This window comes from Myotis nattereri, assembly GCF_964212035.1.
Source record: "Myotis nattereri genome assembly, chromosome: 9".
Lineage (NCBI taxonomy): Eukaryota > Metazoa > Chordata > Mammalia > Chiroptera > Vespertilionidae > Myotis > Myotis nattereri.
In genome coordinates, this window is record NC_138084.1 from 1,895,631 (window position 1) to 1,918,464 (window position 22,834).

The 22,834-nt window shown below is 63.4% G+C and overlaps 1 protein-coding gene across 2 annotated transcripts in view; it reads right to left on the bottom strand.

Moving 5' to 3' along the window:
- Window positions 1-22,834, bottom strand: part of SHANK2 (SH3 and multiple ankyrin repeat domains 2) — a gene marked incomplete at its 5' end in the record, with an annotated part of 177,482 nt that overhangs the window by 65,493 nt on the left and 89,155 nt on the right. For both annotated transcript variants that reach the window (XM_081099535.1, XM_081099536.1), the window contains 2 exons: window positions 7,524-7,648; window positions 9,037-9,119. In XM_081099535.1, coding sequence (XP_080955661.1) covers window positions 7,524-7,648; window positions 9,037-9,119 — 208 coding nt within the window. The remainder of the gene's footprint in view (window positions 1-7,523; window positions 7,649-9,036; window positions 9,120-22,834) is intronic.

A 22,834-nucleotide genomic window follows, 5' to 3' on the forward strand; every position in this document is an offset into this window, starting at 1 on the left:
AACGAGCCAAGACTTCAGATCTGCAGCAGCTAAGCCGCCCGCACCCACCTTCTCAGCAGGATTCTGGGCTGCTCCTCAGCCCGGACCACCTGTTCCCAGTCAGCGTGGAGGACACAGCGAACCCTTCCCCGGGCGCGGGAGGGGCTGCGGCCGCGTGCGGCAAGGGGTCCTCCTCCCGGCTCCCAGGGGCTCCCCGCAGAGCGGTGGCCTCGTTAGAGCCGTGCGAACACAGGTGTGATCTGAAGGCAGGCCACAGACGCAGCTGAGCCCTTCTGTGCCGACCTTCATTTGCCACTAAAGCAGCGGTTCTCAACCTGTGGGTCGCGACCCCTCTGGCGGTCAAACGACCCTTTCGCAGGGGTCGCCTAAGACCATCCTGCATAGCAGATACTTACATGACGATTCATCACAGCAGCAACATGACAGTGATGAAGTGGCAACGACAATAATTTTATGGTTGGGTCACAACGTGAGGAACTGTATGTAAAGGTTGAGAACCACGGCACTAAAGGGATGTTTTTCAACCATCCCCAAGAATTAGGCCGGAGGCTCTGACCTCAGCAAGGGCTGGGCAGGGGGACAGAGAGGCAGGTCGATGGCCACAGCCTCTCCTCCCGCATGGACATGGGTGCAGGCCGCCCAGGGGCAGGGGAGACCTAGTGGGAATCGGGCCAGGGGCCGAGAACCAGCACAGTGAGAAGCCATGGGGCTTTGGAACAGAATCAGTCCACACGCGGAGGGACCCCGTCGGGCCCTGCGGCCTTAGACGTGAAATCAGCAAAACTTGACGACCGAAGTGTCAGCGTGACTCAAGGTCGAGGATGAGCCAGTCGCCCTAACTTCCGGCGCGCTGGGTCTTTCACTTCATTATTGAATGAAATGCCTATTTAAAATGATGCCAATAAAATAGGAAGAATTTCTAAGGGGAGGGTTCCATGGGGGCCACCAGCAAGACAGGTGGCAGCGCCTGCCACGGCACCCTGAGAGGCAGGAGAGAGAAACGTGACCTGTGCGTGTGGCCAAACGGCTGGTCCGAAAGCAGGCTGGCCCCGTGGGAACCTGGAGGGCTTGGCCTCGGCCCTGGGATTTGTCGCTAGAGGGCAAACGGGAATCGTGAGTAGAAATTCCAAGATTACCTAAAAGCCAGACGCGTGCCAAAACGTAATTGAGCGAGGCAGAGAGTGCCCAGGGAGCAGAGGCGCAAGCCAGATCCGCAGGCGCGCCTGCCAGGAGGCTTGGGGCGGCCGGTGCCCGCATCAGAGGTACCCCCTCCCGCAAGGGCAGCCAGAGGCAAGTACACTGTTGGCGGGAAGTGCCCGAGGGCGGGGGCTTGCACCCGCAGGAGCCTCTGGAACTGCCCGTGCCCGGAACGCTGCTATGACGGATGACGACATTGCTGTTGTTTGTTCGACTCGCGGTCACTGGCTCCCTCTTCGGAGTCAGGTATCATTCATGATGATGAAGAACAAGATGATGATCAAAGACAAATACTAATGGAACGCCAACTCTGTGTCCAGCACCGCTGGCCGCTTGGTGCTTGGTCTTCTCTGACGACCAAGGCTGGCCTGGCCGGCAGGACTCAGTGGTTGAGCATCAACCTAGGAACCAGGGAGGTCACGGTTCGATTCCCGGTCAGGGCACACGCCCGGATGATGTTTCTCACTCTCCTTCCACCTTCCCTTCTCTGAAATCAATGAAAATACATTGAAAACAAAAAGACCAAGGCTAACAGCTGGGCCCAGAGCTTGCGTGTCACAGGATTCATCTTGGTGGCTTATTCTCACAACCGCCCAGTTTGCTGACAGGGACATGAGCCCAGGAAGCACATGTGGGTTCATAACAGGCACAGGAGACGCAGGAATGACTGGAGCTCCTCTCCTCTGTGCGGATTTCACTCTGATGCTGGGGAAGCAGACCGCCCCCCACCAGTTGTAACAGCTGTTCATAGGGTTAGTGTTAGGGTTAGGGCTGGGGCTAGGATTAGGGCTAGGGTTAGGGTTAGGCCTAGAGCCAGGGCTATGGTTAGGGCTAGAGCTAGGGTAAGGGTTAGGTTTAGGGCTGGGGCTAGGTCTCTAGTTAGGGTTATGGGTTAGGTTTAGGGCTAGAGCTAGGGCTCAATGTCAGGTTCCAGGGAAATGTGCCCTAGTGTTCAGCCGTTTCTCAAGCCCTTTTCCCAGCTCCCGTCTAAGAAACATTTAATAAGTTGTCTGAACATTGTCTGTGGGAAACAGCAGGGCATCCCTCTTCATGGCCTCCCTCCGTGCCTATCGGGACGTCACACAGGTCCCGGCCGTCTCTGGAGCTCGGATGGAACAGGAGGTAAAGTGATTAGCAAACTGGCGCGTCACTGGGAGGATGAAGGATGGTGGCGCCCACGTTCACCGCCAGGGAAACCTACTCAGGGAAATTACACAGCAACGGCCTTGGCGGCTTCAGGGCTCAGAGAGCAATCAGCGCCGGAGCAGCCGGGCCCCGCAGCCGCGGGTGAGCGATGGCCCCAGCACGGAGCGCACGCCGCGAGCTCCGTGCAAACAGCCACGCCCTGGCCACGGAGGCTCGGCACCGGGCACCGCGGGAGGCAGCCTCCTCCTAAGGACTAATTTCCTATCAAATTCATACCTGCCAAGAAATTAACACTGTCCCCGAGAGAACCGAGAAGCAGCAAACGTAACGAAAGCCGTGATGGCGCCGGAGCTGTCCCCACGGGGCTAGCACTTCCTCCACGCTTTCCCGCGCCTGTCGGAGGGGTGCGGGGACACTGAATGTGTCGTGCAGGTCACTGTGACCCCGTCCTTCTCCCCTCGAATGAAGTCCCCATTTCTGTGGGTGCTGAGAACTCCTCACAGGCATGTTTCTTTCTTGTAAATCCTCACCCCAGAATGTTTCCCATTGATTTATTTTTTTTTTTAGAGAGAGTGGAAGAGAGTGGAAGAGAGGGGGAGGGAAAGAGAGAGAGAGAGAGAGGAAGAGAGACCAATTAGTTGCCTCCCACACGCACCCTGACCGGGTCCAGGAATCGAACCCGCAGCCCCTCAGTGTGCAGGCCGACACTCTAATCACTGAGCACACTGGCCAGGGCTTGCATGCACAATTTAAAAATATATATATACATGTATATATATTTTATTGATTTCAGAGAGGAAGGGAGAGGGAGAGAAACATCAATGATGAGAGAGAATCATGGATCGGCTGCCTCCTGCACGCCCCACACTGGGGATGAGCCCGAAACCCAGGCAAGTGCCCTGACCGGAATCAAACCGTGACCTCCTGGTTCATAGGTCGATGCTCAACCACTGAGCCACACCTGCCGGGCACATGCACAATGTTTAACGGTTTCGTTTGGGTCCACAAGCAGGTGCACGATGCCCGTTAACCCTCCCCTGCTGCCGGCCCCGCCCCCTGGTGTGGGCGACACTGAGCTCCCCGTGTTTCAGATCATTTCCCAGGAAGGGCTCTGGGATGCACCGCTCCTGGGTCAGCGTCACGGTGCGTGTCACACGCGGTCACGCTGACGTCTGCCATGTGTATGGCAGTTTACGCTTCCACACAGCAACGCGTGAGCGCTGTCACCAGCGGCGGGGCCGGCATAAAAAGCATCTGCTAATTCGAAAATTAACCCGGCGCCTTGCGTCTGTTTTTGTTCTCACGCGTTGCCCGTTTCCGCACCCAGCACGGGAAAGCCTCACGCGCGCGTCGGGGCCGTGGAGCCGAGCCGGACCGCCTGCGGCGTGACCCGGCCTTGGCCTGCCCGGCCCAGCTTCCTCTCCACACAGTGGGGACGAGGACGGGTGCTGGCACGCCCGCCTGGGGCCGGTCGCGGAGGACACGGGTCCAATCAACTCCTCACTTCGAGAGGAATGCAAGGAACACAGCTTCCTTCCCACTGGGCAGCTCACGGAAGGAAGACCGGAGGCTAAGGCGGCACCTGCTTCCACCCTCAGTCGGAGGGCCACCTACGGGGCTCCAGAGCCAACAGGACCGGGCCAGCCCGCCGCCAGCCCGCCTGCCCAGCGGAGTGCCTGGCCGTGCCCCAAGGGGTTCTACAAACACCGCTACCCACGCTCCGGCGCATGGCGCCCACCTGCAGGTGCGGGCTGGCGGCGGTGGCTCTGAGGCCAGCCACGTGTCGCCGACCGGTCGATGGACCGTTGGTTCGCTGAGTTCCCAGGAGACGTCAAGACGACCTCTCGACCTCCCCGTCCCCCTAATTACTCCATGCAAAGCTGTCACCCCGAGCCGCATGCCCTCCCCTGACTCACCAGTGACCTTGCCCCCGGCTGGGGGGTCAGGAGATTTAACAAGAGAATCTCAAAGGAAGAGAGGGCCGGGGCCAAGCTCTGCCCCTCACGCCGGAGCTGGCTCTGCTGCAACCAGAGGGGAGACCCCTGCAGGCCTCGCTGGTGCAGCCCCCACCCCCGCCCCCGCCCCCCATCTCACCTGCGGGAGACACTGGCACCGCCGTTCCCCCTGGGCTGTCACTGTCCGGGGCCAGCTCTCTCTCCCGCATGTCCCTCCAGGCGCGGGGCTCCCACCACCCCTAAAGCTCTCGGGACACTCGCGTGTCATCAGCCCTCCAGGGACTCGGGCACATGGAGCTGGGACACTGAACAGTCATGATCTGTGGGGCTGCCTCGTTCCCGGGACCCTCCATGGGCACCCACGTCCTGTCCACCTTCCGGAAGACAATCACCCTCCTCAGAATTCCCGAGGGGAAGGTGGCAAAAGCTTTGCTCACAGCTTTTGCTCCTTGGCAGCGGGTGAGGGTCGGTCGACAAAGAAACGATGCCAAGGACGAAAGAACACACGCCTCCCAGACGCCCAGGCAGGAGACGCAGCCAGAGGGTCGGCACCGAGGAGCGCTCGCACGGGGGCCGCGGGGCAAGGCCGTGGCCACACAGGACGGGCCCGGCCTCCTGACCAAGCCGAGAGGGAAGAGGCCTCCTGTGGGTGCTGAGGGCTGAGAAGAGGCAACAGGCACCGCCAAGGGGCCCCTCGTCCCCACGTCTAATCCAGCAGCGTTTTAAGGAGAAAGGACACACTGGACACACTGAGTTCCTTTCCAAGAGCAGACAGAAAGGCGGCTCGCCGGGGTGACGTGGTGGGACGAGGACAATGGCCTGCACCTGGGACCCCGCACCTGGACCCTGCACCTGGGACTTCACACCTGAGAACCCGCAGCTGGGACCCCGCAGCTGGGACCACACCTGGGACCCCGCACCTGGGACTTCACACCTGAGAACCCGCACCTGGGACCACACCTGGGACCCCGCACCTGGACCCTGCACCTGGGACTTCACACCTGAGAACCCGCACCTGGGACCACACCTGGGACCCCGCACCTGGACCCTGCACCTGGGACTTCACACCTGAGAACCCGCACCTGGGACCACACCTGGGACCCCGCACCTTGGACCACACCTGGGACCCCACACCTGGGACCCCGCAGCTGGGACCCCGCAGCTGGGACCACACCTGGGACCCCACACCTGGGACCCCGCACCTGGGAACCCGCACCTGGAACCCCGCACTCGGGCAAAAGCTCAGAAGCCCCTCAACTCCAGGGGTGGCTTCTTGCGAAAGCTGAGACACGTGAGTCCATTGAAAACAACGCCTACAAGGTTGAAGCTTTTCACTAAAACCATAAGATGCCGTCTGCTGGGAAAGGCAGCTCTGAGGCCGGGAGCGATTCTAACATTCCAGCGGGGGAAGCTGGCAGCTGGGAAAACAGCCCACGGAGCGTCTCGGCTTTTCCATTCCAGCCCCTGAAGGAAATTCTGAGCCGACCAGGTGGCCTTGGACATGAAGGGCAGGGAGCTGGGCTCCAGCGGGGCAGGGCCCTGGCTGTGGCGGGCCCACCCTCATGCCCTGTGACATCATAACGCCAGCAGAGCCCCCATGCACCCGAGGGCCGGGCACTCCTGAACCCTGGACTTCAGAGGGTCCCACCGTATAAAACCTCTTCCAGTGGCAGGTCGCTGAGCAGAGCAGAGTGACAAGCTGCCAGAGGAGGAGTTTGGCGAAGTGTAAACTCTTCTTTTTTATCCTCGCCTGCGGGTCTGTTTCCATGGACTTCAGAGAGGGAGGAAGGGAGCGGGAGAGGGAACATCATCGGTTGCCTCACGTACCCGCCCGACCTGGGATGGAACCTGCGACCGTCGGTGCATGGGACCATGCTCCAACCAACCGAGCCACACCGCCGGGGCTACAGGAACTCCTATGCCCCCGTTTCCACGGGGCTTCCACCCGACGGGGCGGCGTGCCTTCTCTGCCCAGCCCAGGCGCACCACGGCCCGGCCGCCAACCCCAGGCAGCTCTGCTCCCCCGGGCAAGGGGTGGCCCGGGCTCGCTGCGGCCGTCCTGCGTTTCTCCGTGGACTGGTTTATTAAGGAAACAATCCGAGGAGCCCACGCCAGGGGCCGTGCGTACATCAGCGGCCCTCACTAGCTATTCAAATCAGCAAACCGTACGAGGCCGACAGACCCCGGAGCAAGGGGACTTCTCCACCTGGGAAGCACGGGCGGGACCCAGAGCAAGGACTTCAGTGACCGTCGCCATGGCCTGGGCCGCCGCCTCCTCAGAACGGACAAGTGTCCTGCCGGCCCGATGGCAGGACCCCCACGTGGCCGGCTGGACACCACACCCCTCCCCTCCACCTGCACATGGGTTTCCAACATGGATGAGACAGGGCTCAGGGTTAGCGTGAGAAATGCTTCTCCAAGACACGAGAACTCGGACGAGGGCCACGGGCGCTGCCCCAACCGCCTGAAGTACTTTTCCCGAGGACAACACACGCCCGTTTTCTTCCTGGCTCCACAGAGTAACAGCCGCTTGCACAACAAGATGGACAGTAACACCTCGACCCGCACAAGGGCCCGGAGCTCGGAAGTGCGGGCGACCAGGGCGCCTGGTGGAGGCTGCAGGAACGGGCACCTGGGTCTTTAAGAGCACGCCCCCTCCTACTGCCAGGCAAGGCGGATCGCAACGCGTCCGAGCTGGCTTCCTTTCAGTGCCATCGGCCTCAGACGCCCCTCGTGCCCACGTTCCTCGGTCTCTGAAGGCCCCCTCCATCGACAGGCCAGTTCCTGCAACTTACACATCAGCCACAGGCCTCACGCCAGCCAGAGCCACGACCCTGCCCGTCCCACCTGCCCTCGTGGTGTCCAATCCGACGGTCCCAGCGAACTGGCCTGGAGCTCCACACGTGGCGCTGACATGAGGGCGGGCACGCTTCTCTCCCGCCACGTCAAGACCAGTGGCCAAGTTCCACACGCACTTCCACCCGCCAGAGCGTCACAGCCACGGCCTCAAAGACAACCCAGACACACACACACACACACACACACACACACACGTCTACAGGACACGGAATCCACGGCGGGTGGCGACAACTGAGCATGCGTCCACGCCAGCCTCCGCGAGCACCGCCCACGGGCCCAATGGCCACGCGGTCCAGACCACGGACCCCAAGCATCAGAGAGTCGGCGCTCTCCCCGGCAGAAAGATACAAACACCCGCGCCCCTACCTCGATCAGGAAGTCCCCCGTCCTCAGTCCGGCCTGCCAGGCCACCCCGCCTTCGTCCACGGACTCCAGGTACTGCAGGGCCGGGAATGCCGGCGTCGGCGTGAACTCCTCAATGGGCGTATCCGCTGGGAAGGCAAGGACGGAGAGCTCATTACAACCAAACGGACGTGTCCAAGGTGGCAGCCTCACCCCCACAGGGCCCTGAGAGGGAGACCGTGTCCCCTGTTGGAAGTAGTTGGTCCAGGCCACCAACCCCCTGGGAAGGGCTTGACCTTCACCGTCCCAGGCCAGCAGCAACTGGAGCCGTGAGGCGCGTGCCCTCTGGGGCCCCCGCCACACCCCGGGGCCTCTCTGCTAAGAGCACGGACTGGGCAGCTCCACTGTGCGCGTCTGTATGTGCGCGCCTGTCATTTTCTTTAAAAGCATCGGTGACTAAACACTTTCGGTTCTAAAAATGGAAAAGCTCCCCCATAACCACACGGAGCTACAGAAGCAGCACAGCGAGCCACCTGCCGGGGCTGCGTCTGCGGAGACCGCGGCGGCCGGGACTCGCCCTGGAGCTCCATCGGAACCGGCGCTGACCCGGGGGCGGGGGGTGCGAAACCTGCTCCAGCCTGTCTCTCCCCTCCCACCCCCCCGGCCCCGGCACCTGGCTTCGGGGCCCCACGCAGCTGCCCAGGGAAGTCCCAGGGCAAGCGATGGCCTCTCCTGGGTTGTCCTGAGTGGCCAGAGGTGCGGGTGGGACGATGGAGATGGCCCTTGTGGGGGAGGGGAGGGGCGACCACACACACCGTGGTGGACACACATGTGGGGCCGGTTGTCCTTTCTCTCTCTCAGGACAGACGCCGGCAGGGCAGCCTGAGCCCCGGCAGGTGGGGCCGCGGGAAGGAGGGGCGGGGAGGAACCTCCACATGCTCGCCCGCGGCCAGCTGTCTCCTCCGTGGGGAGGCGATGCCATTTTGTTTTCTCTCAGAAGGGAAGCCCCCACGTCAAGGGCTGGCGGTGGGGGCTCCACGTGGAACGCACCCCCGGCATCCCCCGCCCCAGGCCCCAGGACGTGCGCGCCGCCGGCTCGGGCCACGGCCAAGGGACCATGCTGCCCCGTTTCCTTAGCAAAGTCACCTGAGGGGCAGGCGCCGCGCACCTGGGGCCGGAGCTCACTCCCCGCGGGCAGCCTCTGGTCCCGGACCTGAGCACCCGTCCTTGTGGGTCCCTGAGGCCGAGCCCAGCCACCCCACACGGACCAAACCCGGGGTTTTAAAAAGGGTGGGGGAGGGAGCGGGAGAGCTGGTGCAGGGACGCGGTGCAGGAGCAAAACCGCTGCTCAGCAGCCCGCGCATCCCAGGGAGGCGGCAGGTGAAGCCGCGGTTGTCTAGCAACCAAGTGCCCAGCAAGAGGCTGCATCGGAGCTGGGGCATGTCTTTCACGCGGGCGTGTGCACACACAGACACACACAGACACACACGCGCGCGCACACATGTGCATGCGGCCGGGCCAGGAGCCCCGCGCCTACCTTTCGCCCCGCGCAGGACGAAGCCGAAGCCCTCATTGTCCTTCTTCTGCAGGACCACGGCCTTCTCCTCGATGGTGCAGTCGCTGTGGGGAGAATTCCGGGGACAGCGACCGTTACCGGGGCCCGTCCTCACCGTGGCTGCGGCTCCGCCGGGCACGCTCATCATCGCAGCCCGTGAGCCCCCGGCGGGGCGGCGCGGAGGGAGCTAGGCGGCGCGGGGCGCGGGGGGCGCGCGGCGGGGGCGCAGGCGGCCGGGACCGGCGGGCGGGGAGGGGGGGCCGGGCGCAGGCGGCGCGGGAGCCCGCATGGTGGGGAGGCGCCGGGCCGGCGGGCGGGCGGGCGGGCGAGCGGCGGCTCCGGCCCGGGAAGCGGGGAGGAAAGTGGCCGCAGGAAGGAGCGCGCGGCCGCGCCGGGGGCCCGGGCCGAGGCGGCGTCCCCCCCGCGGGCAACGGGAGCAGCGGAGCCGAAATGAGGCAGCAGTTTCTCCGGTTCTTGAAGGGGCTGGAGGAAAAGCAAACGCTATCTGCTCCCTGCGTGCGCCGGAGACGCAGCGCCCCTCCCTCTCCGTCCGCGGCAGCGTGGTGCCCCCACAGCCGCCGCGTCACCGTCACCATCACCATCGCGGCGGGCGGGGGGCGGGGGGCGGCGCGGCGGGCGGGCCGGGAGGCGGTCACTCCGGTCGCACGCGGGCGCTGACGACAGGGCTCCGGTGGGAGGATGAGTTTGGGGGCGGGGAGAGGGGGCTCCCCCTTTGACGATCTAAAGCCACGGCGCCTGCCTCCTGCCACCGCGTTTGTTTCAAAGGAGAGAAACCCAGAGGCGCAACTTTCATTCCGCTGCCAAAGGCTCCGCACCGGCAGGAAGGGGCGGGCTGGCGGCAGGACTGTGGCTACCCCGGCCTCCCCCGCCTTGGGGGCTGCTGCCCGCCCCCCCCCGCCCCCCCCCCGCCCCTAAGTCAGGGGCAGGGTCGCTGTAGAGGGGCCCGAGTTTTCTCCAGGGCCCTAGGGGGACAGGCGTGGGAGGACTGGGTGCGAGGAGAAAGGACATCTGGGAGCCCCCGCAGAAAGGCTGCAGGGCGTGGGGGGCACGGAAGAAACCAGAAGGCCCGCCTGGAAGGGGGTGGCTGGGGGTGCAACGAGCAACACGCTGAGGAGCTCCAGCCCAGGCCACTCACTGCAGGTCAGCTTTGCCCGCCCTCCATCTGCCGCCTGGGGAGGCACATGGCCTCTGTGCACTGGCGGGGAGGGGGGGTGGGGGGGTGGGGGGGAAGGCCTGGGGGGGGAGCAGCCCAAACCCGCTGGCAGCCCCTCCTCCCCCCCAGGAGAAGGGCAGGTCCCCCAGGAGAAGGGCAGGTCCCCCCAGGAGAAGGACAGGTTCCCCCAGGAGAAGGGCAGGTCCCCCCAGGAGAAGGACAGGTTCCCCCAGGAGAAGGGCAGGTCCCCCCAGGAGAAGGACAGGTTCCCCCAGGAGAAGGGCAGGTCCCCCCAGGAGAAGGACAGGTTCCCCCAGGAGAAGGGCAGGTCCCCCCAGGAGAAGGACAGGTTCCCCCAGGAGAAGGGCAGGTCCCCCCAGGAGAAGGGCAGGTCCCCCCAGGAGAAGGGCAGGCCCTTGGACCTGCCATGGCAGCAGCGAGAACTCCCCATGGCACAGGCGAGGGGGCAGCTGCGGAGAGGTGGGGGCACAGCTGGGGAAGCACAAGTGTCCTGACCTCCGAGCACCGCCCCCACATCCGAGGACTGCACAAGGGGCCCTGCCCTCGGGGGCCAGCAGAGGGGACACACCCCTGACCCTGGCAGGCCATGTGATCCAGGGAGACCGTCCAGGGTGGACTGAACACCCCGGAGCTGGGTCGTGTCTGGGAGCCCCTGGCTCGGCCCCCACAGCCGCCAGACGGGGTCTGACACTCGGAGCCCAGAGCCATGGGCACCTGTGGGCAGGTCACCAGCTGCCCAGCAGGCGGCGTTTAGGAAGTGACGGGCTCTCTCAGCCTCAGTTTCCCCTCACGCTACAGAGCAGTGAGCACAAACCACAGGCCTCCCGGGGTTCTATGTGGTCGGATGGGTCGATACCCATGATGGTGCAGTGGGACGGAGCCCCAGGGAGCCACCACCAAACCTCCCAGAGAGCCACCCCAACCCCCACAGGGAGCCACCCCAACCCCCCCAAGGAGCCCCCCAAACCCACCCCAGGGAGCCACCCCCAACCCCCTCAAGGGAGCCACCCCCACCCCCCCAGGGAGCCACCCCCAAACCCCCCAGGGAGCCACCCCCAACCCCCTCAAGGGAGCCACCCCCAAACCCCCCAGGGAGCCACCCCCAACCCCCCTGGAGCCACCCCAAACTACCCCCTCAGGGAGCCACCCCAACCCCCCCAGGGAGCCCCCCCAAACCACCCCCCCAGGAGCCACCCCAAAACCAGCACCAGGAACTGCCCCCCTGCAGAGAGCCCCAGGGAGCTACCCCAGAACCACAGGAGCCGCGGGGACTGAGGGCAGGAGCCTCCACCAGGCCTCTCCCTCTCTCCACAGCCTCCCACCAGGGCGCACACACAAACTGCCCCCCGAACTTCTCAAGAGAAGGCCCCGCCCCCTGGCCCACTCCATGCTGGGCGGGTGCAGACCCCCCGCCCGCCCGCCCCTTCTCCAGGGAGGGCTCTCCAGGGCCCCGGCCACCCAGCCACGGCCTCCGCTCCTACACTCTGCGTGAGCAGCTGCAGCGAGCCGCCCAACCCCGGCCTAGGCCGCCGGCTCGGAGGGCCTGCTGGGCTCCCCGCCTGCCGACCGCAGGGGCCGGGGTTCTGCCCGTGGGCGCGGGACGGCGTCGGCGCAAACCCCAGTCCTGCTCTGACCCCAGGGCCGTGCGGCAACCACCCTGAGCAGAGCCGGAGTTTGCAGGTGCCAACCCCTCGGGGCCAGTGACAAGCCTGTCCCTGCGCCCGTCCTGGTCCGCTCAGGGTCCCCGCTGTCGGAGCACGTGCTGAGTCCCCCTGGGGTGACCACGTCCTGTCACTCTTTCCTGGTGACCGTGGTGGGCGCTCAGGAGTCAGGCCACCGGCCCCTGGGGGTGCGGCCTAGTGAAATAAACCGCCACCCCAAGTGGCCACGCCTCACGGCTTTGCTGCCAGGGGCCATGGACCACGGGCCACGGTCATGGCCCTGCCTTCCTGCGGGGTCCCCTCGGCTCACGTTCACCCCTGAAGTGCCCCGAACACGTCCGTATAACTCACCCCCCTCCGCGCCCCTGGGTCTGTGCAGCACCCCCGACTCACGTGCCAGGCTCCCTCGGCCTGCCCCCCCTGCATTGGCTAACCCACGGGCCCTGCACCCCAAACCTTCTGGATGAGGGGCACACATTCTCCCATGAGGGGCCCTCTGAGCACTGCCCACGCCTCTGAGAGAGCCCTTCTGCCCGCTGACCCACGCACAACGGGCCCCTCGGGGCAAACCTCAGGCCCGTTCCTCCGGGACCCTCCCAAACGACACACCTCCCGTCTTGGGGGGATGCCACCCGTGTCCACTGAATAAAGGAATGTAACCCAGCCACGCTCTCTTCAACTGTGTGCTCTGAACGGGACGGGCACTGTAAGGCACCCACAGGCACCCTCCTTTGCCAGCTCCCCCGGCAGGAGCTGTGGGAGGTGATGGGGTGGGCACCCCCTCCCCCACCCGCACCCGTGGGGGCCGCACACGGTGCAGCTTAGAGGACGCGGCTTCCCCCATGGCCCCCGCGGCCGGAGGCTGTGATGGCGACTCTGGTGCAGGTGGCTGCCGAGTGCCGCCGTGAGGGGCTCCCACAGGCGGTGTCCCGGGTGCGGGCCCCAGGCTGCTGTGGGAGACACAGTCCATGTCGAAACTCTCCTGGGGCCCATGTCTCACCTCCCAGCAGCCCCACTGTGTGCCACGTGACGCCGTGGTTCCCGGAACACACCGGAGCCAGACGCTCCCGGGGTCTGCCCCGCGGGACCCCTGGAGGCTGGGCATCAGTGGCTTTGAACTGTGGCCCAAGGTTCACGGCCCCGCAGGGCCCCGGACGGGGACAGGGTGGCAGGTGCCAGCGATGACAGGTGCTGTCAGGATCTGTCAGTCACGGGACAAGCTGTCTGGGCAGCAGGACTGGCCTGGCGGAGCCACGGGAAGCCAGGCCCGGGAGCGCTCAGGACCGGCGGCTCCGTCTGTCCTGCCCCACACGGAAGGACCTGAGACGGCACTGGACGTGGGACTGCGGGGTGGACCGCACAGCGTGGCCTGGCCAGCTGCCCCTGCTGGCTGCACGGGGTCGGGGTTTGGTCGGGGCCTGGCGTTCTGAAGCTGTTGGGGCCAGTGGCTAAGCTGCCCGGTGAATCGGTGAATGAACACAGTTAGTCCTCATTGCACACCTACTAAGCGTCGGGGTGGGCAGGGTACCGGCATTTTGGAGGAACAAACCAGGCCCTGTCAGGCCACTAGGGAGCTGTCAGGAGTAGCGGGTCAAATGGTGGCTCCAAAGACGACGTGTCCCAGTCCTAGCCCGCCCCTGGCACGTGACGGCATTTGGAACTCGGGTCTTTGCAGGTGCGATCAGTTACGGATCAAATGGGATCCACCTGGGTTTCGTGAGAGCCCTGCACCCGAGGACTGGCCCTGTCAGAGGACACGGTGATTCGAGAGGCACAGCGGGGGCACGGAGCTGACATGGGCGTCATGCGGCCACACCCAGGGGCCCCAAGGACGGCTGGCCACCCCAGCAGCACCAGGTCTCGGACGCCCAACCTCCGAGCCGGGAGAGAATCAGCTTCTGAGGCTCAACAACCCCCGTCGGCGGCATCTTGTTAGTTTCCCTCCTAATCCAATAGGCACACAGGTGCAGGCTCTGGTGCTGTGAGCCAGAAGGGCAGGAGGACTTCCTGTAGGAGGAGGCCCCGCGTGTAAGCAGGAAAGAACGGTTGGTGGGAGGAGGGGCCGGCACACCCAGGGCAAGGTCTGGGCAGCAAGGGGCTGGCACGAGGCTTCCGCCAGGCCCGGGACAGCCCTGCTCTCCCAGAACCACTCAAGGAGGCCAAGACGATAGAAAAGCTTTGTTCTTCCCGAGGCCTGACTCCGGCCTGGGACCCCGCCCGACAGCCGGGCTTCCACCGAAACACTTCACACACGCCCGCCCGTCTGCTGTGGCTGATGGTGACAGCTCCCCCCGCCCCCCCTGCCCCCCCGCACGAAGCCAAGACCCTGAAGGTGGGCAGGACGGCTTGGCCCCACGGCAGGGGTCAGGTCAGGCGAGGCACAGACACGGGGAAGACGCTGTGCCTGCGGATCCGCAGGAGGGACCTGGATCGCCACGGCGCCCCGACCCAGACCAGGGGACCCTCCTTGGTTTGGGGAGGCTGTGGGGCCACCTCAGTGACACGGCTCCCCTGCCAGCCCTCGGCAGCCCCTGAGCTGCGAGGGGACCCACGTTTGCATCTGGAAAACAACCCCCAAGGCTCCAACGCCCAATGAGCGCTGCGGCGACGACGCGGAGACCAGCCGCGCTCCGGGCGGAAAGCTGACACGCGGGCGCGGCACAGCCGGTGCCGTCTAGTCACCAAAAACACACTGTTGAGGCCACGGCAAGCCGGTCTCCTCACGCTGAAGGGGTTCCTGGGTGTGGGGACCACGGCGCGGAGACCACGGGGCCTGGGGCACTCGCAACGAGTTACAGGGCAACGGGCTCAAAGGCAGGGTTCGCTGAAGCATCGGAACTCTTACGGCCGAAAGGAAGGCCCTGTGGATGGGGCTGCGGGTGTTGAACACCAGTGCCCGCGGGTTCGGGGGTGCTGGCGCCCGGGAGACCCCGGGAGGACCCCTGTAAGAGAGATTAGGGGTTCATCTCCCTGGAAAGCTCCTTCCTGGAGAGGCTGTGGGGGCCCCGCCTTGTCCAGGGCGGGAAACTGCAGCCGAGAAGCGGGTCGACTGCGCTCACGCTCGCTGACAGCCGGGGCGGAACTGGGGCGCTGCTAGAAGAGGGAGCTCCGGGGACGGGGCAGGGCTGTCCTAGAAACTCCCGGGCCCTGCCAACCAGGACGAGGCGGCTGCACAGAGCCGTCAGCTCCTCTGAGGGGGCCTGGGCCACAACAGGTGGGCCCGCTGGGCACAGATGCCAGGCGTGGGCAGGCAGCCAGGTCCCCGCGTGGTGCCGGCTGCGGAGTGGACAGCGGGCCGCTCCACAGGCCGCGGGGCCGGGCCAGCCTGTCCTTGGGGAGGCCCGGCGACCGAGAGCTGGCGGGAGGGGTTCCCCACGTCAGCTGCCACTCGCTGCTGCAGTGTGGGGACCACGGCGCGGAGACCACGGGGCCTGGGGCACTCGCAACGAGTTACAGACTTGATTGAAATTGAATTGTCTCATTATTTCGTAACTTTGAGCCCGTTGCCCTGTAACCTGTAGCGAGGTCCTCCCAGCCTCTGGCGGCATGCGCCGCCCGCATCCTGCTTCCCAGGCAGGTGAGTGCGTGGTGTTGCCCTCTGCCCCGTCCACGCTGGGGCTGCCGCGGTTCCTGGGGGACGTGAGCCCTCTGCCCCCCACCCCGGGTTCTTTTAATTTTTTAACCTTTATTGATTTTTAGAGAGAGAGGAGGGAGAGGGAGAGAGAAGGAAACGTTGCTGAGAGAGAAACACCATTGATCGGCTGCCTCCTGCACGCCCCCCACTGGGGATCAAGCCCGCAACCCGGGCCTGTGCCCTGATGGGGAATCGAACCCTGACCTCCTGGTTCATAGGTCAACGCTCAATCACGGAGACACGCCACGGGTTCTGAGAGCTTGTGTAAGGTGCTCGTGTGCCACGTGGGGGAGACGCCGCACGTGGGCGACTCATTCACAAAAGACGCTGCTCCTCTCCTGGGAGCCCACCCCGCCGCCCGCGAGCAGGGAGCAGCGTCATTTCACGTGGGCTCGGCGAGAGGCTGGGCCGTCCCCACGGAGCCCACACGCCCAGGGTCTTCCGGGAGGCATTTCTCCGAGCGGATCGGCATTTCGACCCCGCCCTGCCCAGTGTGCCTCGCACCCGCCCTCCTTGCGCTGCTAACGCGATCAGCAATACGAGGCTTTCCTAATAAAAGCCGTAATGTGCAAAGACTTGATTGAAATTAAATTGTCTCATTATTTCGTAATAAATCACCCAAAAGCATTTCCTAAACACCAGCAGGCGTGTTACCTGCCAAGCGCGGCGGGCGGAGGAGACAAGATGTGGCTCAGTGTTTGGGATAATGACCGGCGATCATCGCTCCCCGCGGAGCTGAGCAGAGACGCGGCCTGAATGCGGAAGGGCGGCCTGGGAACCGAGAGGTGGGGGGGGGGGGGGCGCCTCCCCAAAACAGCTCCGTGACCTTGGCGCCAACATCCTCACAGCAACATATCAGGTTTTTATAATAAAAAAAATTATTTCATTTTATTATTTTTTAAACCCTCACTATAGGATATGTTTTTATTGAGTTGAGAGAGAGGGAGAGAGAGGGAGGAAGGGGGAGAGAGAAACATTGATGTGAGAGAGAAACTTTGATTGGTTGCCTTCTGTACGCACCCTGACCAGGGATTGAACCCACAACCTAGGTATGTGCCCTGACTGGGAATTGAACCCCCAACATTCCAGAGTATGGGATGATGCTCTAACCAACTGAGCCACCTGGCCAGGGTGAAAAATTATGTTAAATAGAAAATATAATATATTCTATATATCATCCTGCTTAAAATACCCCAATGGCTTCTCATCAGAATTGAATATAAAATCCAAATTCCCCACCATGGCTAAGACCCTTCGTGATCTGACCCCTCCTAATTCTCCACGTTCCAGCCATACTGCTGTCTCCTCTCTGCCTCAGTGCCTCTGCACTGTCTGCGTTCGCCCCGGACTGCTGCCCCGGGACTCCACCAGCAAGGCCGCTGTCGCTGTTCAGGTCCCCAAGGTCACTTCCCCAGAGGGGCCTTCCCTCCTGCCCAGACATGCCCTCCGTGCCCTGACTCTCAGCTCTCACCTCTGCTTTAATTTCTCGCCAATCACTGCTTTTGAAATTGTGATTTGTTAGTATGCGTGCTCCCAGGCAGGCTGAGCCTGCCCACCGTGGTTCTAGATGGAGCAGGCCCATCTTTCGAGTCCTGGCTCTGGGACCCTGAGCAGGACCCTCACCCACGCTGAGCCTGGGTTTCCTGGCTGTAGAACATTCCAGTAGGTACTTAGCTGGTGTTTATGGATGCAGCAAATGAAACCTAAGCTGGGACTCTCACGTACGGTCTGTGATGCAGATGGTGTGGCCCCGGTCCTGGCCGCCCGGACAGAGGGCTTCCTGAGACAGAGTTTTAAAACCAGGCTGGTCCGGGGCAAACCGGGGCGCGTTGGAAGGCCGCCCATCCCGCCGCCTGCAGGAGCACCGTGCCCACAGCCCTGTCTAAACCGGTCATCCAGGCCCCTCCCTCTGAGACCCCTACAGCCCTGCAGCTGGTCAATTTCTCGGGAGTCCACGGAGCCGGTGGGACAGGGTTTGTCCAGGGTCACACGGCTCGGCCAGAGGCAGGGCCAACTGGTAAACCTTGGCCTTTGACCCTGAGTGGACTGTTCTTTAAAACAAAACAAAACAAAGAATCAGGGGGACAATGGAACGGCGGGCGTTTCCCTGGGGTGCAGGACGGGCCGCGGGGGACTTCTCTCTCTTCAGCGATTAAAGTGACCAGCCTGGGACCTGCCCCAGACCACACTGTGTGGGCTGTAGACAACGTGTCTGGAACGGCCAGTTCCTGAGTCCCCGGGGAGGTGGACGTCACCCCCAGCGGGGAGCCAGGAGCCGTCTCTGCTCGTGGGAACCTGACTGGGCGTGGCTCCCCCCCCCCATCTCCCCCGCCCCTGCCCCAGCCGAGCTTTGGAGGAGGCTGAGCCGGGCTGGGCGAGGAGCTGCAGGGCTGCCCCTGACCCCGCGTTCCAATCCAAGGCCTGGCCCCCCTCCCGCCCACCCCTAGACCACCAACCTCCCACCACAGAAGATCTTGCTTCTGTTCCAAGTGCCGATGCTTAGGTAAGAGGTCCCCACGCCCCTCAGAGCAGGAAGGAGACAGCTGCCATGTGGAGCACTCCTGTCCCGTGAAAGGGGCTCAGGGTGCCCCAGGCCAGGGCTTGTCAACCCCTCTCTGTGAAGGGCCAGAGCATCAGGGTTCCAGGCTCCGTGGCCCACGCGGTCCCGGCTGCAACCGCTCGCTCTGTGGCTCCCAGGCAGCCTGGACACGCGGTGAATGAGTGGGTGTGGCTGTGTGTGTCGATAAAACTTTATTTTCAGAAGCAGGCGGTGGGCCGGACGGGGCCTGTGCCCCTGGTGTTTAAAGACATGCTCGGAATGCCCCAAAGGCACGTGAATTGGCACAAGTGATAGGATATGCCAGTGCTTCAAAGTGAACCGTGGTCGGTCCCTGTAACAAAAGCCGAGAAAAGTCCCCGTCCTCCCACGCCAGTCACGCGTCATTGTGTCCAGGTGCCCGGCCTGACCCAACGCCTGAGCTTCAGAAAAGACCCAAGGAAAACGCATTTAGAAACGGGGTCACCCGTGAGATGCCCTAGAAAGATGCAGGGGGATCGCACAGAGATCCTCCTGAAAGACAAAGGCCCCTCCCCCACCCCGTGACCGTGCCTCGGTGTGCATGCTGGGTCGGCTCCGGGCGGCGCGGCGCCGGATTCCGGCTTAATTAGCAATGAGAGTAAATACTGTAATTACCGTCCGTGCCAGGCCCGGCTCTCAGTGCTTCCTGCGGCCCATGAATCGACTCCTGGTGGTGACCGCAGGAGGCGGGCACCGCCATCTCTCCCCTTAGGAGGAGACCGAGGCACAGAGAGGGTGAGTGGTTGGCCCAAGAGCACACAGCCCGAGGCACAGCCAGGCTGGCTGGGGCTGGACGCTGCATCCTGGGACCTCCCGGCTGCCGGCCAGGTGGGGGGCAGTCCCCGGTGCTCCCAGGCCTCCCCACCCCGGACAGCAACCGAGGCAGAGGCAGGACCGCGGGAGGCGGTGTGGGCTGCAGCAGCACGTTCCTGAGAGGAATCGTGACTCCCCGGTGAACCAGCAGCCTCCGCGTTCTGTCTGCAGCGGGCAGGGCTCATCCGACGGCTTCGCATTGGCAGTGAGGACCCGGGGCCTGGAGAAACAGCCCTGAGGTCTCCACCACCTTCCACCCTCCCAGGAAGATGTGATTACACCCCTCGCCTCACGTCAACCCCGTTCAGAAAGTGAGAGCGGAGTAAGAGGGGTTTCCCTGGTCTCGGCCACGACCAATTTCCTGCCAACCACGACCCGGCCTCCCCCAGCACCCGGCTGCTCGAGAGTGGAGTGGCCACAGCAGCACGTTCCGTGGCTGGGGACAGACACCGCACAGCCAGGCGGTAAAGACGACAGACTTTAGACATGGCTGGTGTGGAAGGAAAGGATCAGCCAAGAAGGGCTCCTCCTGGGCAACATGACCCAAGATCCTGATCAGAGTCCAGCGGCCGTTGCTGGCAGGGGCGCGCCTCACGCTCTAAGCTGCCGGCCTCCTGCACCGCGGTCCCCCCTCCGAGTCACCCTTCAAGGGAGTTCCTGGTGTCTCTTTAAGAAAAAAAATACGTTTTTATTGATTTCAGAGAGGAAGGGAGAGGGAGAGAGAGACAGACATCAATGAGAGAATCACTGATCTGCTGCCTCCTGCACGCCCCACACTGGGGATGAGCCGCAACCCGGCATGTGCCCTGACCGGGAATCGAACCCTGACAGCCTGGTTCCTAGGTGATGCTCAACCACTGAGCCGTAGGGGCTGGGCCCTGGTATTTCTTTTGACCAATGGCTATATCCTCATTTGCATACACACTGACCAATCAGAGCTGCCCCATAACAACCAATCAGAATGCGTGATTCTGACTAATCAGGACTGTGCTATTTGGACCAATCAGAACTCTGTGATTTGGATTCCTCGTTTGCATAAACATGGACCAATCAGGAACTGGGGCGGGACCTTTCTCTATAAAAGGTGCCCCACTCCCCAAGGCTGCAGCTCCCAGTTTGCGAAACATTCCTTCGGTCCCGCACCTCCAGTTCGGAGCTCTTGCTGGCAATGGGACTTGGGGGGTGCGGGCCAGCCCCTCGGGCAGGCGGCGGGCTTTCTCCTCTTGAAATCAGCACGGCCGGAGCCTTCTCTCCCCCACAAGCCGCCCAGGACACGGGCTGGCGCCTCCCGTGTGACCACTGCCCGCGACCGTGGGAGCCCCCTCCTCACACCAAGCCCCACACGCCTCCCACCTTCAGGTTGGCACAGACAGGGCCAGAGGCCTGGCTCCTTCTGCGCTGGGCAGACGCCCCCTCGCTGCTCCTGCTAAGCTTCTCCCTAAGGAAGGCGCAGCCCCCCGCTGGGTCCCTTCCCCGTCTCCACCTGGGGTGTCCCTCCCGGCCGCTCCCCGGGGCCTGCCCGGTCGCCAGGCTGCACATGGTCTGCACTCCCCGGGGCGAACCCGGCTGGCGGCTCGCTGTCCCTCAGTCCCTGTGCTCCCAGATGTCCCAGTTCTCCCCTCCTCCCATCCTTCTTCATTACAGCGCGAGCCCGGCCGCATGCCGGCCGCTCCAGGCCACCCGTCTGGCCTTCCCGGGCCGGGGCGGCCGCCGGCTCCAGGAGGCTCCAGTGACGACTTGCTTGTTCCTGGTTTTCCCCAAACAGACATTTTTCTAACGGCAATCTGCGTGGTGCCCGGCGCCCGTCACCGTCCACAACTATATTTATTCTTCCTTCCTGCCTCTTATCTTCAGCGAGATAAGCCCCGGCTTCCAGCCTGCCCGCACGCCTCTGGCTCCCGGGCTCCACGCACCCGCTCTCATCGCCGGCCCGTCTTAGGGGTCTGGGTTCATCAACTCGCATTGCGGCTGAGATGCTCGCTGCTCTCCCTCCCCCTCCCTCCCCCCACATCGTGGGGAAGAGCAGGACAGTCCCGACCAAGACGGTGGATGCAAGAGTGTGAGCACCCCCGGCCACACGGTCCACGCTCACACCCCGCAGGCTGCGTGGGGCCCCCACGCCCTCTTCTCCCTCCCAGCCGCCGGGGCAGGAGGCACTGCTCCCTCCCCCGCTCCACAGACAGGAAGCGGGGCGCAGAGAGGCCCAGTGACTGGGCCAGGGTCACACAGCGGGTGCAGCCGAGAGGCTGGGCTGTGGCCGGCAGGAGCCCGCCCCTCCCCGAGCGCGGGGCAGGCCTGTCCCTGGCCACAGCGGAGGGAGGGAGGCCACAGAGCTCCCGGGCCGGCCTCAGCACCCACTGTAGGGACCGCGCCTCCCATGGCCAGTGCACCAGGCCGCTGTGCCTGGAGGCGGGCAGGGCTGGGCCCAGCTCTGTCTGCAGGAACCACGGAGGCCTCTGGGGGGCAGAGTGGGCCCCTCGGGGTCCGGGGCACAGAATCGCCGTCTCACAGCGGGAGGGGCCTGCAGGAACCCAGAGGCCGCGGCCTGAGTTCTACGGGTCTCCCGAGGCCCCTGGGTCAGTGTGGTCCTGGTGTGGCCCTGGCGTGGCCCTGGCGTGACCAGCTCCCGGCTGGGGAGTGTGAGAAGGTGCGCACCTGCCTAAGGGAGGGGGTGGGTGCTGCCCGTCATCGAGCTGGTCAGAAGCGCCTTGCTCCCGGCGTCGCCCGCGGCCAGCACCATGGCCCAGCCTGGCTGTGTGCTGTGCCCCAGCCGAGCCTCCGTTCTCTGGGCAGGAAATGCTGCCCCTCCCGCAGGGCCTCCGTGACTCAGCCGTGGTGCGTGGTGGGTGCTCCCCGCGGGCACAGGAGCCCAGACCTCGTCTCCTATCCTGCAGCCTCCGGAGACAACCGGGGCCCTCAGCAGGGGGACAGCTGGCGCGGCGAGGAAGAGGAGCCTGGGTCCTGGGCGGCCTGTCTCTCCACCTGCCCCGCGCCCTCGCTCCATCGCGGGTAGGACAGATGCGGCTGACCCGCGTCTAAACTGTCCCTTGATAGCCAGTTAGCCTGGAGGTCAAATCACCCCCGGTATTGCCGACCGACAACAATCAAGGCTTAACTACAACAAGACTGCGCACAAAGACCACTAGGGGGTGCACCAAGAAAAGATAAAAAAATGCGGAGACAAAGAAACAGGACACAAATGTCAGAAATGGAAGATATAGAGCTCAAAACCACACTTTTAAGGTCTCTCAAGAACTGTCTAGAAGCTGCCGATAAACTTAGTAAGGCCCTCGAAAAGACTGGTGAGACCGCCGATAAATGTAGTGAGATCCTCAAGAATTCTAATGAGACCCTCGATATTGTGATAAAGAACCAACTAGAAATTAAGCATACACTGACTGAAATAAAGAATATTATACAGACACCCAACAGCAGACCAGAGGAGCGCAAGAATCAAGTCAAAGATTCGAAATGCGAAGAAGCAAAAAACACCCAACTGGAAAAGCAAAATGAAAAAAGAATCCGAAAATACGAAGATAGTGTAAGGAGCCTCTGGGACAACCTCAAGCGTACCAACATCAGAATTATAGGGGTGCCAGAAGATGAGAGAGAGCAAGATACTGAAAACTATTTAAAGAAATAATGACAGAAAACTTCCCCCACCTGGTGAAAGAAATAGACTTACAGGTTCAGGAAGCGCAGAGAACCCCAAACAAAAGGAACCCAAAGAGGACCACACCAAGACACATCATCATTAAAATGCCAAGAGCAAAAGACAAAGAGAGAATCCTAAAAGCAGCAAGAGAAAGACAGTCAGTTACCTACAAGGGCGTACCCATACGACTGTCAGCTGATTTCTCAACAGAAACTTTGCAGGCCAGAAGGGAGTGGCAAGAAAT